At 38.3% G+C, this 16886-nt stretch overlaps 1 protein-coding gene across 1 annotated transcript in view; it reads right to left on the reverse strand.

Moving 5' to 3' along the window:
- rasa2 (RAS p21 protein activator 2) overlaps positions 1 to 16886 on the reverse strand; it is a 29915-nt gene that overhangs the window by 10967 nt on the left and 2062 nt on the right. The window contains exons 2-9 of the mRNA XM_074679263.1: positions 16374 to 16497; positions 8194 to 8297; positions 7994 to 8088; positions 4567 to 4643; positions 1664 to 1747; positions 903 to 975; positions 696 to 772; positions 112 to 213 (exon numbers count right to left, since the gene is read on the reverse strand). Of these exons, the coding sequence (XP_074535364.1) occupies positions 112 to 213; positions 696 to 772; positions 903 to 975; positions 1664 to 1747; positions 4567 to 4643; positions 7994 to 8088; positions 8194 to 8297; positions 16374 to 16497 (736 nt within the window). The remainder of the gene's footprint in view (positions 1 to 111; positions 214 to 695; positions 773 to 902; positions 976 to 1663; positions 1748 to 4566; positions 4644 to 7993; positions 8089 to 8193; positions 8298 to 16373; positions 16498 to 16886) is intronic.

The raw sequence follows: 16886 nt of genomic DNA on the forward strand, positions 1-16886 counted from the left end.
TGTCATAGGCGAGTAAAAATGACCTGGAAGCAGATTTACTCAGTCTGTATTTTGTATCTTTATTTGTTTACCCTTCTTGTCGATCTTAAGATGTCAGTGAAGACTCCTTACCAGGCTTTGTGAATGTGGGCATTTCGCAGTATCTTCACAGGGACCCGCGTCTCTCCCAGAAACACATCCTGAGCCAGATTCTCATTGTTCCACAAATCCACTCTGCAAAAGTTAAGGACACCAGAAATTAGCAATCCAGTGTTCAATTAAAAAAAACACACACAAGATCAAACCACGTGTATGGCGTGTGGCTTTTTGATCGACCAACTTTAATACAGCAAAAGGAGACAAAATAGGGTTCATGACTCAGTGGTGCTTACCTGCTCATTGTGCAAAAGTCATTACATACAGGTGCAGTGAAACCACCTCAAATCCAAACCTCAAAACCATGCATGAGTGTTTACCTTTCAATCTGTCTAGTCTTACCCAGTAAGCTATGAGTCCACTGTGACGGGAGCCCCACATATCCTTAACCAGAAAGCAAGGCTCTCTATCAGCAGTCAGAACACATCACATCTAAAGTCACTTTTTGTCCTTGAATCAAATATTTTTTTTGTGTGTCAACACTTTATTTGGCAAACAAGAGACTGGGGGAGAGAGTCACAGAAAGTGAAACACAGATGAGAGAAACAAAATAAACTTACTTGATCTCAAGTTTTTCAATGTCCTCCTCCTCTACTTGAAAATGAGATTTTTTGGAATAGCTGCTGGACCGTGTCACCTGAGGGGAACACAGAGTGGCTTTGTTACCCAAATCGTGCTTTTCCTCCAATGTAACAGGACCATAATGCAACCTGTAGATAATATTAACTCATGAAGACAGGACAGAAACGCGTGGGTGCAGAATCTACCTCAAAGAAGAAGGTCTCTTCAAAATGAGGGTTGCTGGTTTTCTTCTTTACCTTTGTTTTCTTTTGGTCTGACCTGAGGAGACACAGGACACAAACTGTGACATTTATATCTTACAACCTGTTTATCAATACCAAAACTTTGATAACCTTTGTAGTTTAGGGCAATGGTGTTTTTTAAAACCCTGCTTCCTTTTTATACCGGTAGTAAGATCTGGTCCTTGCATGGCTGAGCTCATGACCTAGTTAGGGTGGGACTTGGGATCTTTAGATTTTGTCTGAGTGAACAAACCAAGTTGATACTTGCTTGTTAAAGTGAACGGAAAGCCAGAGCCAAAAACACTAGAGAGGATTCTGAGAAATTATATTCAAACATTATTTTGAATCTTAAAAAAAAAGAAGAAAAAGCTGTAACATTATCTTATATTAATCCTTATATTACCTGAGAACGTTACTGGTCAATCAGGACAGCGTTATCTTATAAAGTGTTGTGATGTTGGCTGATAAAAGATCTTTTTGTCTGGTAGAGTGATGGATCTTAATTTCAGTTTTGTTTGATATCTGCAGTCACCTCCGTCTTTTTTCTCTTCACTTTCTGTTTGAAAAATCTGGTTAATAAATAGTAGCCTCAAATAATGCTGCATTATAGAATTTTACAGAAAAACGGTTGAGCTAAAAAGGAGTAAACAAACTCTTTCTACACTGATACCAAGAATCTCACACCAGGTTTAAGTTGTTGATAGGTGAAGTGTTAAAAAAGTTACCTGGCAGGTCCAACAAGTGACACAGTGGCATAGGGGTCACAGTTCTGTCCACTGATCAAAGGCAGTCCCTGGCATTCTATTATCCTGGAGGAAGACACAAAGACAGAGATAGACAGGGTTAGTGTAGGGGAAAACACAGATGAGACCTTTTCACAAATTATTTTCCAGCTTTAAATACTTCACTCTGATTGGTCAAAGCCTCCTCGCCGTGGTTAGAAATTCTGCACAAAAAACAGCAACCTTACGGCCAACATGTCACACAGATCACAGCAATCCATGGAAGAAGTTACAACAAATCTATTGTAATGTTTACCATAAAACTTCAGTAGAACTGAAAAAAAAAAATACATATTTTCTGCCTTACTTATTTCAGACTTGATAGCTTTGTATTAGAATAAGGTATATGTATTTAATTCTACATTAAATGTATGGCACAGTCATAAATTGTATCAGGTTTGATACTTTACCCTCAGAACTAATCAATAAGTTTGACCAATAAAAAAAACAAAATAATAAAAAAAGATCTGAAAGTCCTCCTTGTCTAAAAAAGAGTTCATAAAAAACACGTTATTATGTTTTTTTTTTTACTGAGCCTCACTATCTTTACACTACCCCACAAGAGAACACACACACACACACACACACACACACACACACACACACACACACACACACACACACACACACACAATCATGGAAAAACCAATATAACATTTTTTAAGGTGGAATTAACACAGTGGTATCTTTTGCAATTACTTACAGATAATGCAAAATAATCATTTTAACAACAACAAATAATAATTTGAAACAGGATACTTTCTGGATCAGCATATTTCCCAACACACAGCATATTTTATCTAACAACTGGAGGAAATGTGTAACATTTGCTGTATTTTGCCTTGATACCAGGTAGCAGCACTGATCTTGAAGAATAACATATATGAATCATTATTTAAAACAGTGGAGGTGGAGTGAAAAGACATCAACAAGTTTTCATCTGTAAGAGATAAAAAAGTGGTTCCACAGCCTTCATGAAGAAGCTGTGCTTTGCCCTCATGTTTGGCTCATGGAACACAGAGGCCGCTGCGTCTTTTTGTTTCAGGTGACAACAAACAGACACTGTCGGTACTCTAAACAGGATGTGGCTGCTTAGCAGGGATCACCAGAGACTATGAATGAATTCGGGCCGTCACTTAGTGAATCCAGAGGGACAAACTGAGCAGAGTGAATGTCAGGGTGTTTATGTATCATCTTCCAGGCTGTCATGACAATATTCCCTTAAGTCTCCTCCATCTCTTAACTCAGCCTAATCTCACTCATTGCATCAAGCTGAACAACAGGATGACTCAAGTTGTGCATCAAGAAGCTTTTTGGTCAGGCTTATCTTGCGCCAAAAAAAAAAGAAAAAAAAAGCTTGTCTCGTTCGTCATCTCTGCACATGTTGAAAAAAGCTGACAGAAAACAGGTGACGGTTTGAGCAAACAAACTGAGTGACATCGTAAATGACAGCAGCAGAAACCACAGTGGTTGCAGTGTGAGAAGTGCAGACTTCCTGCTCAGATGCCATCACTTCCTCCCAACCCCCCCTGCTCTCCAAGTATGAATGGGGATGCAAAATAACATGCGTAAACAGCATGAGGTCTGACATTCACACATATGCACATGTGCGTAGATTTAAATTCCTCCTCACCCCTTCAAATCAACATCTTAAAGTGAGAGTGGTGTGATATGTCTACTGAGAGCAAACAAAGACAGCTGGAACATTAAATAAAAAGTAAAATAGCTTTAATATGCTGTGAAAAATAGATTAAAATATTTCCCTTTGAGTCATAGGGGTTTTAGGATTAAAAAAACACCACTTTAAGTGAAATGAAAGAAACATGATGCTACACCTTTTTTTAATGTAATGTTCAGTGCTCATGTTGATCATTAACTGGAACTCCATAAATAGCTGTCCAATGTTGGCTGCAAGCCTCTACGTGTTGCTTTGGAGAGAATGATTATCCAAGTAAGGTAGCTCGATAAGTGCAGGTTCACAGTTAATCTCACAAAACCACTGTGAAGAATATCACTTGTATTTCTGAATGAAAAGAAGTTTGTGTTTCAAGACCTCTGGGTGGCAAGATCTTGTGCAACCCTGTGAGAGCAAAGGTATACATTGGATCTGATAACAAGTTGGATACATTTCTCACATGCTGCTCTCTGACTAGAAACAGAATTAGGCCAAGAACTATGAGTGCATTTCTCATATTTCATGGACACCCTGTTGGACAAACTTGTCCAGTAAGCCATGGCACAATGCATACTACTGGAAACTGCTCGCCTGGGTCACTGTAGCTCAAAAGAGAAAAAGAAACAGAGCTTCACAAGGATTTTAATTTGAGGGAAGTTTTCTAGGACAAAACTGTTTTCATCTTTTTTTGCTGTTTTTGACAGTAGGGGGCAAAATTGTCATCAACAGTTTAAGCAATACACCAGTTCTGATCTGATTCACCTCTCTTTGCCTTTCTTTCTTCATTATAGGGATGGGTACCTTTCACATTTGAAGATATACGGTACTGATGTCCGGTACCTGGCAACTGGTGTTGGTACTCAACGGTACCAATGTTTGATACTTTTGTGAGTGTTTATGAAGTAATAAACATTTATCTATTTAATAATAAAATCTCAAAGTATCTTAATTTAACATATTTGTCTCACAGTATACAAGCTTGCAATGCTGTGTTCATGTCCAGCATTAAAAAGTCACAAGAATGCGTTTAGGTACCTGAACATGCTACCATTTGATTTGGTGTGTATCGGTACTCGGTACTGCGGACAGAATTTGGTCGGTACCTATAAAAGTACCTAATTTGGTACCCATCCCTTCTTCGTTGTGGCTGTTAGTGTTTGTTGGTACTTACGTGACCAGTAAGTGTTGAGCAACCGAGCCGTTTTCTGTGATCACTTCATTCAATCGCATCTCCAGGTGAACCTTCCCCTGGTGAAAATGAGGGGGAAAGTGAGAACTTAACAAAATGCTCAAAACAACAAGATCTCAGTCTTAAAGCAGAGACAAAGCAAAAAGTTCCAAGTGTGACTCCAAGTTAACAGTTTGGGTTAAAAAGTTGGAAAGAAATTGTACACTGTGGTGCATGCTTGTGAGAGGATGAACCGCATTTGAACAAATATCATGTTTTTACATTTTTCTGTACCTTGTTTTTATGTTGTAGTCTGAGGTTGGCCCTCTGTTAAACTCACATCTCATGTACTTTTATGTTAATGAAAGCAATGTGTGTTTTTGGGAGCCGCAGTTGCAGCGTATTCTGTCACCACCGAAAAAGATCTTTATGGGGTCGGATGTGGTGAAAGCTGCCGGTCTCGCCTTCGGAAGTGTTAGAGAGAGAGAGGAAGAGAGACATAGAGAGCAAGGGAGAGAGCTAAACAAAACGCCCACACACTTGCACTCCGTCTCTGCAATTCAGCACTTGGCTGAGCTGGTGAGGAGTTCTTTCTGATGCAAGATAGGCCTTTAAGCCAATATAATCCTTGCATTAGCAAACACCCAAACGAGCCAACATCGTCTGTAAATTAACACACACATAACAATGACATATCCTCTCATCTGAGTCATAAATAATTCCAAAAGGTGTATTGTTTCTCAGGAAACCTTTTTTTTCTAATTAACTGAGCAGGTCGATTGGAATATAAGCTCACACTGTTAACAGACAACAGACACAGCCCTCTTCTGACAACCAGCCAAAGACAGTACAGTAACACCTCCATCTCTCCGTGATGTAACTTTGCAGTTGAAAGTGTCTACTTGTGAGTGAATCAGTGTAGCAGCAAAGGCCCAGAATAGTCTGGCGTGGGCTAATGGCAGCTAAAGTCAACACATTAGCTACAGCAGCACAGCAGTGATAGTGTGCCATGTTTTCAACCAGCAGACCCAGACCACAAAAACTATGTGATCAAAGACATGCAAAGTTAAAACAGAACAGCCCATATACATGTGAATTGTGAATGTGGTGAAAACTAGAACTGACAGTCTACAAAATGATCAGTTAACTGCTCAAAGGTTGAAAAAAGAAGTTTCATCTCGTGAGATCAACACAGGATCAAAAACTTGTGGTAAGTTAAGCGTCAGCTTTAAAATTTATCTCTGAAGTCAAATCATAAATGAATCTTCCAGCTTTTAGAAAACAGGTATCCTGTTAGAGGAAAATTCATCTGTCAGACAACTCACAGAAACTCTGAGGTATTAATGTGAAACTCAAATCTCACAAAGTTCTATCTTTTCAGAATAGTTCCCCTTTGGACCTTGGACAAAACTAGTTTTATGAAACAATGTCTGTTTGGATCAGTCAGTATGCACATTCTAGGAAATCAGCTTGTTTTAAGTTAAAACTGCTCCATATGCATGATAAAAAGCGGGAGCAAGTCTGTAAAAAATCATTTTAAACTAAACCCAGAGGCTTTAAATGGAACAGAGCAGAGGTTAATATTTTTGTCCACATGAAAATAATAAAAGAAATGGCACTTTTCAAGACTCTGACCACATCAACAATTGCAGCGCTTAACAAATTCATCAGACCACCACCTAGTGTAAGGTGTTAGCCTCCGCTGCCCTAAATTAACAGTATACGGTTGACAACCACAACATTTTTTTATGTTTCTGTAATTCTTAAACCCCTAGGATATGCAAGCTCCATAAACATTATAATAAAGGGTAAAATATTATTTAATTACTTACGTATTTAAAAAAAGCAGAAAGAAATATAATCACTTTTGATTGACAAATTACAGAATGTCATTTTTGATTAATTTCCGTCTTCCCTGGGAATTCCAGTTTTCTGGCTCAAATTTGAGTAAAAAAAAGATAAATTCACTGTTTTGAACAAGAGAGAGGAATGTCAAACTAAAGTGAATAAAAATCTCTGAAAAGACAGTGTCAGAGTAAAAGCACAAGCACTTCATGATGCTGGGCAGTTTTCTCATTTGGACAACAGGTGGTCTGATAAATTTGTTCAGCACTTTACATCCCAAATAACTCTAAAATCTTCCTATTTGTTGTAGTATTGTCTCAAAGCATTTCTGTGGATGCACAAAAGGTGCACAGCCTTTTGTTAGATATATAATATTCTTAATTTCAAGCCCCCAGGAAAATTTCCATCATGTCATACCATCAAAAGTTTGCCACATTTTTTCAAAACCAAAGTTTTGCGCAATGGATTTCATTCAAACAATACAATCTCAACAGAGACCACATCAACTACTTTAACATGGTAATGATCTGATCAATATGCAAAAAATTGACTCCATGCATATATATTGTGCACATATATATATTGGTGGGCGTGTTGCAAGTGATCTACTTGTCTGCGTGCGCCATTGATCACATTGCAAACCGCTCTTTTTAAATGACGATTTTATCGCGTGCTACCAGCTGTCACCATGAAGAGTTTGGAAGAGCAGAGTGGTCAAAAACGAAAAATGAAGTTTGAAGCCATGGAGTTGGAGAACTCGGATGTATGGGTCACAGGCTACTGCACAGGAAGTGAGAGCTGCTTCCAATGTGGTGCGCACCCTATGCCTTGATACTTGGGCCATTGTTGCGCACACAAAGCAGCTAGTCGGTGCTGTGTCTGGGCTGACAAATGCAAATGCCCTGGCAACAATCCGCAGGTCATTCAGTGGTGGTAGCCCTTCAACTGAGGCGCTGGCGAATGAAGAGGGAGGTTCATCTCCTGTGTTCTCTGGAGAGCCCAGGAGATGAACACTTATTATGCATGGGTGGAGACCAGCTAGTAACAAAACACACAAAGCCCCAGTTAAAAAAAAATCAGAGCTCAGAAATGTTCTTGTTGGATAGACGGTATGTCTCCACTATCTTTATTTCTGACAGTCAAACTGTGTTAATATGAACATGAAGGATTCTCTCTCCCTTATCTTTCATCGCACCTCCGCGCAACAGTGACCACAGCAGTTTGTACGTAACACTGTGCAAGTTTGTATCCTAATTTTAGACACAGAAACAGTGACCACTAACAGTTTCAGGTTTGATAAACCACTCTGCGAGCACTAAATATTCCACTTTCACCCCCCCTCCCAGATATGATTGGCTTATCATATGTCTGTCAGAGCATGAATGAATGAACTCCATAGAAATTCTCTCGCCCATGTCTCACATTTCTATCAATGAAAAGTTATTTTGCGATATACACTTTTATTTTTTATTGCCCTGGCCTACTTTTAGGCATTTTAAAGTATCAACAGCTTAAAGCCAAACCTTAAACAGGGATGTCAGAAAATGTGTAACTAGCAGAAGAGACTGAATCATCAAAGAATTACCTGGACTTCTGAGTTGGGATCTACTGGATGAAGGCTGAACCAGTGCTCCTTTCCACTGAAATTACATAACTCATCCTTTCGAATTGACACTTTGCCTTCAGAAAGATAAAGACACACAAACACACAAAATGCATGTTAAAACACAACTCATTTAACAAGCACAAGAAAAAAACACTTTTGCCTTTCTCAGTGCAGCTTACCAACAGGTAGATCCCTTTGGAAAACACTCTTGGCATAAACGTAGAAGGATAAACACTGAAACGGGCGAGGGATCTCAAAGTAGAAGTCTTCTCCATAGAAAGGGCTGTAAATAAAGAGATATTTCAATAAGCAAAAAGGAGCTTTTTTGGAAGGAAAACTAGAGTTAGAAAGATTATATGTCATTGTGGTAACTGTGACAAGATTACTTCACACTTTATTTCAGACCCATCGGTCTATGTATACATGAAAACATACAATTAACCAGCAATAAAAAAACACAATTGATAAAAATCACAGTTCATACATTGTCGGTAATTAAAACACAGAGACATTTGTACAAATGTTTTCAGTTACAAGATGAGAACCTTGTGTTGCTCATTGCGAGCTGAGTTAGTGACATTTCATTTTCTGAATCAATCAAAAATTTGTACTTAAAACTTTTAAAGACAATGTGAAATGCGGACATATTATTTGTAACAATATGACTAGCACTCTGCCCTGTAGTTGAGGCAATATTCTAAATACATCATCATAGCTATCTGCAACTTTTGGATTTTTGCTTTACTGTAGTTGCACCATAAATGAGCGGTGTATAGTACACTCTAAAAAGCTCAGTTTTAATATTGTTTGTACACATCTGACTTTTGCGTGTTAGCTTGTGTATACAATTTACAGCTCTGATGCTGAATATCATCATCATTATCATACAAATCATATCTGATGATGTGCTCCAGATATCTGACTTTTTCCACCACACTGAGGACTTGATCAGATAAAGAAGGATGGAAACTGCTACTTCTGATCAGATTCCAAAAAGTTGCTGTAGGCAAGCACTGTAAGGCGACAGGAGGACCAAGTCATCGGCATACATAAGATGGTTAACAAGTCTGTCACCTATCATACATCTAGTCTTACAAGCTCTCAGTTGTTCACAAAGATCACTCATGCATAAACAAAATATAACCTAAAACATCATACCCATAACTATTTCACTTGATTTTTGTGTCCAAAAATATTCCTTGCTTAAAAGCAAAAGCTGAGGAGCATAAATGCGTCTTTCCATTGATTCCTGATGGGGACCCTTGATCTGTTCTTAACAATTCCAGATTTGCAAAACAAGAATCTCACCTGGGCTTCAGCCATTCTTAAACAGGCCATTTGTTAAGGTAAACTTGGTAAAAGAAAAACTCCAACTGATTTGCATAAAGAGAAAATAAATGTGACAAGGTTTGTACAGGCTCAATTAACAAATTACTTATATATTATGTTATACACCTACATCATCCTACAGATTCAAATCAACATGTATAATCCCTATTTCTACTTGTATTGACCTTTAAATTTTCCATCCCGCAGAATTTCATTTTCCATATTTTTTGTGTTTGAGTTTTCTGCAGTAAATAAGACTATAATTTCAGGTACACAAAGCTGGTTCACACACACTTTCACTTCTTGCACATTTTACCACCTGCACACACTGACTGTGTAGATGAGAACAGTAATAAAGTCAGCAAACAGCCCTTTCATAATCAAGACTTATCCTCATATTCACTAATGGCTGTAGTGCCGACCAAATTTGCAATGAAAAATGACATTGTAGAAAAATGTGTGATGGCTTATCACACTTCTATACACAGATCAAGGCTACATGCCAATGCGAAGGCGTCATGAAGCTACTTGTTCTTCTCTTTTTTATTTCTTGTGGCCCCCTGCTGTGGCCACCCACCTGCATTGTGTTTTCTAAAGTCCACTTCACCCAGAATTAACTTGATTTCAGTGTAGAGATAAAGAATCCATTATTTCTCTGGCTCTTGGTTGTTGCCACGATTCAGGATAAACAACAGTTGTACAGCTGGCGTTACTGTCATACACCAACGTTCATGAGGTGTTTTGCATTAACCATTTGTGGTTGTCTGTTGGATAGTAGGGCTGAGTAAGATGCTGGCTGAAGTGTGTGCACACTTTTACTGTTACTGACAAAAAGAGCAGTGTAATTTCATATATCATTAGGATTCAAACACTTGGATTATCCATCAAAATGACAACTTGCAGAGTCAAGTATTGCATATGTACAACTTGAGTATGCACATATGGGTCCATCATGATTAAAGTTTTAACAATCAAACAACTGCATTCATCCACTGATGCACAATCCAATAAAATTCTAAGTCGACACATCAATGTATACCTTTAATCTTTACCTCAAGATATACTTTTATCTTGAAATTTGACAGAAATTCCCATTGTTAAACCCAGTTTCATTTTCAAAGACATTTCAAAACTTTGAAGACCAGGTCTTCTTGCCTAATGCACGCAACAGAAATATTTCTAGTTATCCAATTTTCAGATGTTGAATTAGCAAGGAAATATTTTCACTCAGTATTGTAACTTTCAAAAAAATCATATTGCTGTAAAGAAAATCTACTGATTACACACAATTTATCAGTGCTTATTCATGCAACAAATAAACCTTGGGCTAAGGCTAAAAATTCATATGATTATGCTCACTGGAGCAAATAAAAAAAAACATGTTCAAAATAGTGACAGAAATTCAAATCAGATTTTTATCCCAAGTCAGTCACAGAGAACCTAAATAGCTCCACAAAATTTTGGTAACTAACTATGGTCAGTCGTGTTCAATGGCAAGTGTTACCTCATGCTTCTCTGAGCACTGCTTGGCTTGGATTAAAATAAGTGACACAGATGTTATAAGTCTTTTATCAAACTCAATTCAAAATTCATGGAAAGGTGCGTATGTTCTCCCATTTTCTAAAGGTTAAGTTTCCTGAGAGTTTAAATACTACTGGCTGATCTCCAAACTCTTAGTCCTAGCTAAAATCTCTGAAGGTTGAGTGAACTTACAGATTTTTTTAAGACTAAGTATTAAATCAGTCTGGTTGTACGTATGGTCAAATGCCTTTACTTCTTTCCAAATAATCATGAGCTGTCTGCTTGAAGACCTCTACAAGGCCTCTGACTCAGTGGACTGTGAACTGCAGCAAATCAAACATACAACTTCAAGTTTCAGTCTTCAAACAAGAAATAGAAATAAGCTCTCAGGTCAAACCCAGTGGCTCTACACAGAAGGCCACAAATCAAATTTGTCTCTTGTTTACAAATGGCATTCACCAGGGTTCTATTTTGGGGCCCATTTCTTTCTGCATTTTGTATATCTCCAGTGTATAGACATCAAAGCACACAAAAAAAAATTATTTGATGATAACTTCAGATACACCCCTGTCCTTTCCTTGACAAGGAAAACAAAAGCTGGGCAAGAACTTCAGACAGCATTTTAGCCTTGTGCAACTGGTGCAAAATCTACACAAAGGAGGTCAAGCGCATTCCCTTTTGAGGTATGTTATTTACCAATTGTAAATATTCCTTCTACTACCAGCTGTATTTCTTATGAGTAATACTTGTATATCCCTGCATGGAGCCTGTTTGAGCCTTCTCGTTTATTATACTTAATTCATCCTCCTCAGCTTTATCTTTGCCTTCCACCTGAACTAACCGTCACTTTGATTTCTTCTGATCACATCTATATAAATGCTTTTAGTTGACAATGACAATTAACTTTTGATCCAAAAAGAAAAAAAAAACGCACAGTAACAACTGCTGAACATGCTCCAACTAAATATTTTAAACAATCAAATTTAGGCAAAACTATCATTAACACAGGATTTGTTAATTTCCTGGCAAACTGAGCTGTCTGAGCAGAAGGTGGACGACACAGGGTGCCCTAATGACTCATCAGGGTTGTGGGAACTGTTCTTGCTATGTTGTGTGTCACTTCTGCCATCCGTTTGCTTGAAAAGCCTTTCCTGTCATTTCCTCTGTGAGAAGTGTGTGAAGTAGTGTTCTAACCCTGTAATTTTCTTTGGCATTTTGTTTTGTTTGTTTGTTAGTGGAATCATTTATTGGGAAATCATAAAAGAAGCAGGACACAAATGGACGGCCTAAATTCATTACAACTAGCATTGAACAAATTTGCCATCATAATATGGAAAGCATCAAAGGGCTCCAGACTACCATTTTGCATTTGTGGCACTAGCACAGAATTCAGGTGCATTCAAATTTTTCTTTGCGTGGCCTTTAACACCTTATGGTTAACTTTATCACTCTCCTTAACTTTTAAACAATGTGAGTGATTATTTAACAAGAATAAGATGTAGAGAAATGCTTGTCTTTGTTAAAAGCACAATTATATACCTCCCCAAAAACAAAATACATTAGAAAAATTAACATTTCCAAAAAAAACTGCTTATGTCTAAAGTACTAAAGTACCGAATTGAAGTTTCATCCAATTTTCTTCATGAGAAGAGTTTCTGATTTTAAATGGAATCTCTTTTTCGGTGATGCTGTATGCAACATCAGTGTTTCCCCAAAGGTACAGTCTGACCTGGGCCTTGTCTGTTTTGGGTGTAACTGAAAAGTTTATTTTTTTTTCTGGGCTTTAAAAAAATAACTTTAAATTTACTAGACTGGTTGATGAACATTCATGTTTAACTGATGCACATGTAACATTTTTTATACACCGGAATTTAATATCTATACAATCGAAGATACTTATTGTTGTTAAGTCATATCTATCTATCTGTCTGTCTGCCTGTCTTTCATAGTGAGTGAAGTTAAAGAGGATAAATAGTAAAAATGTATATGTGTGCACACCCTGGCCACCCCTACCTATGTCACTGCCCTCATTGCCCTCCCCACAGTCTGAAAGTCAGGACAGGCCCCTGCACAGAAGCATAGTAACAGTGTGGTATGAAAGCTAACAGGCTTGAAGTTTGTTCAACAGAAGCTGGAGGATAGCTCCTCTGTTAATTTTTAAAGAATGAGAGGAAAGTTAGCCCAGTACACCTTCTGTCCAAAGGAGACAGCAGGAAGGTGTCAACTGTATGAGCAGGGGGAGGATTAACAGTCAGCTGGTGCGTAACACGCACAAGTGAATTCACAGTGAAAGCACAGCACCGAACATCATTGCAGTCTCTACAAAATGATCAGGATGAAATTTGAAGTAAATATAAATCACACAGCGTGACAGCGGAAACTTCCGCTTGTGTTGACTTTATTTATGGACATAAACCTGGAAACAGTGAGGCAAACTAAAGTTTTCTCTGCGACACACCGGATTTTCAAATTGTGACATATGCATCATTTCAGCATTGTGTTAGTTGATAATGCGTGTCTGTAAACACGGATAAATGATGAAAGTAAGCACTGAATCAATTTTCTCCTGTAACTGTTGTCTTATGTGCGGATTGTCTTATATGGGCAAAACTCCGCCATGCAAGGCTTGGCATCTTAACAGGGACTGAAGGCTCTGTGTTTTGGCTAGATAGACTCTTAGTAGTGGGGATGGATGGAATAACAGTGGCTGGTTGTAACAGTGGGCTTAGTTTTCTTAATGAAAAAACTTTCAATGTTTCTGTCTCTCTCTTTACTTTCCCTCATTTTGTCGCGTTTATTTTCTTTTTCCACTTTTTTCCACAGGTGGTTACTCTGGCACTCAGGTCGTAACACACACAACATAGAGCAGTGAGTGAACCTGACCACAGAGAATCGCAGGTAAAGACTTGCTTGAGTTTTATCTCTTATTGGTTTGGACCACAGTATAATCCTTCCATGGGTGTGAGTTCAATCACAGGAGAACATAAATAGATGATGTGCTCGCCAAAGAAATCTGTCTTCACCCAAGCAGCGTCAGGTGCACCAGTGCTGCCTAGAAAAGTGTTGATGGCATTCTTGAAAATGTTGGTCGCACTTTGGAGCCATGCATCAAGAAATAATATCCAACTCTTAAAGGGCAACAGCCAGACCAAGAAGTACCCACAATTCATTACACTTGATGACAATTCCAGAGTTTTAAATTCTCCTAACTTCAGTGACTTATGACAGTGGGAGGACACCTGAGCACCAAAAAGAAATGTGTTACACAAAGGTGACATATAGACTGCATGTGCGACACTACAACCTTAACTAGCGGGATGTCAGCACAGGACTGACCTGCCCTGTCTTGCCAACGCAACTAAGACAGCAAGCGAGACAGCTTGATCTGACATAGGTGAATGTAGGTTAAGCACTACCTCAATGTACTTGCAGCCTGCAGATGGACCACCTGTCCCAAACAGAACAAACAGTTCTGAGACTGTTGTGCAGAATGAACCGTTTCTAAGTAACCGTGCAATCCTAATCTTGTGAGAACAGATTTAACTAAAGATTTAATTAAAGATTTAATGGTACATTATCTTGTGCGACACTTCCGCACAGGGTTTGGCTGTGACTGGCTAAATAGTGTACACCCACGCACTCTCCTCCTCAGCTTTTTGCATTGTGCACTTGTAACCTTCTTACTCTGCACCTACTCCAACATGCAGCCATCACACCACTTCCCTTTCTCTTGTCATCCTAGCTTCTAATAATATGACACTGCAAGGTACAGTCACTTGACCACAAACTGTTTCAACATGCCTGCTTAATCCAGTGGATTAGCAGCAATCAGAAGATCTATAAATCCTGTAAACCATCAGAAACTTCAGTATATACAACAGGCATGAGTCAAGCACCGTTAAAAAAACACAGTGGTTTGAATTTGAGTGATTATTAAGACGTGTTAAACACAGGCCAGGTAGTTGAGAGTGACACAAAGAGAAAGGCAGGGGAGAGCGTGGGAGGACTCACTTCCTCACAGACTGTAAAATCCTTTTGAACAGCACCGAAATCAGGAGAGAGAAACAGAGAGCAAGAGAAAGAGAGAGAGAGAAACAGCAATTGTGAAATACCTGTAGAGGGAAGGCTGATGTTTACAGTCAGATGTTCAATGATGTAAATAGAAAACTAAAAGGCTCCTGGTGCCCACATTTTTCTGTGAGTTGCTTATGAACATGTAGATGTTGATGGAAAAGCCTCCAGTCTGAATCATTTTGTGTTTCTTGCTAAAATGGTACACCCTGCACACAGCTCTGAGTCACATATTGACAGATTTTAAGATGCAAGTTAAAGAAAAAATATCAGTCTGCCACAAATATGACATAAAACGCAGACTTTCCTCTTAATGCATATTTGATAGATTTCATTTACAGGTAGTTTTAACTTCTAAACTTCATTAATGTTCCATTCCTTTGGAAAAAGGATAATTAATGGTAAATAAAATTAATTTGAACTTTGTCAAAATCTATCCCAGAAGATAATCAATAAACTGTGTAAATCTGAGGGACGGATTAATAACTCATATGGCCAAAACTAAATTACTACTCTTTTTTTTTTTTTTTTTACCAGAAAATAGGGATACTGCAAAACAAGTGAATTCATCCCTTGAACAGACATCCCAAATGAAGACACAGATTACATTTGCATGCGATTTCAGTGTTCAGTCACGCTACATCCAAGTCTTTCTCAACTCAATGTCATCATTCTAAGTGAATAATACTGTAGTGAAAATCAACAGTGTCCCCAGTTCTTGTAAAACCAGCATCTTCCTCGATAAGTGAAGTCTGAATTGTGAAGATGTGATAATGCCAAACAAAGCAAAAAAATGTTGTACAACTAGGGCTGCAGCTATCGAATATTTTAGTATTCGAGTATTCTACTGAAAATTTTTCTCTTCAAGAAATAGAATTTTCTGATACAGCATGTCAATAAGAGCTTTGGTAGCTCCAAAATTTGTAAACACACTTTGACACATTTTTTTGTGCTTTGTACATCTCATCAAATGCTGCGGACCCAAATGGCATCCGTTTTATAGAATGACCCATTAGTCTCCAGACTCCAGAAAAGAAGCTAGATTTGTTGCTAGTTGCTATTTTGTATAAGAGGTAGCTTGAGGGGTCTGAAAACTCTCTTAATAGGTCCTCAGCTCTGTTTGAAATACCACTCTTTGATCTTTTTAAAAATTAAACGATTCCTCGAGGTGGGGAAAATTACTCTAGTATTTTTTGTAATTGAGTACCTCGAATATTTCGAGGAATCGTTTCAGCTCTATGTACAACCAATACACATTTAAGTTTAAATTAATTTGTTCCATCTCTGATACAGGCCTGCTTTCTGAAAATGTCACACATTAGAACAGAAACATCTGCACAACTGCAATCCACATGAATTATCAAACATTTAAAAAGTTTATAGGTGCAACTCACATAAATTTCATACATGCAAGAAGTTACATGTGTAACCGACCTACCTGACACTTTTGTCAAACACCTTTGTGCGGAACACCTCCTCCTGATCTAGACTTATGGTGCAGAAGGTGCAAAGATCCCTTTGTCGGTTTGGACCAGAGACTGGACCCAGGTTCTTAGCTTCACCTGTAGCATAGAAAAGAAAACATCAGCAAACAAGCTTAACAGTAATTCTAAACAAGACTTTCAGAACAGATGCTTTTATGTTTCAGGCTGCCATGACAGCTCCACAAAGCTAATTTGTTGCATTAAATTGGTAAGTGTACAGTCAAGAATGCATGCAATGCATTTTTGTTTACAATCAGCATACACACACTGCCCAGACTCTGAAATTTGCCAGTGTTAAGGGCAATCTGCAGAGCAGATGTTGCTGATGAAGACTTGAGGATGCTATGTGGTTAACAACATGAAGCATTGACTTCCTCAGTAGAACCAGCAGCGGTAGAACAGCGCTGATTCACAAATGACAAACACCTTTGGAACACACACAGCACTTGTACACACAACCCTTGCAT

This window comes from Halichoeres trimaculatus, unplaced genomic scaffold, assembly GCF_033239565.1.
Source record: "Halichoeres trimaculatus isolate MK-OKI-2021-1 unplaced genomic scaffold, fHalTri1.1 fHalTri1_scaffold_9, whole genome shotgun sequence".
In the NCBI taxonomy this organism is placed as follows: domain Eukaryota; kingdom Metazoa; phylum Chordata; class Actinopteri; order Labriformes; family Labridae; genus Halichoeres; species Halichoeres trimaculatus.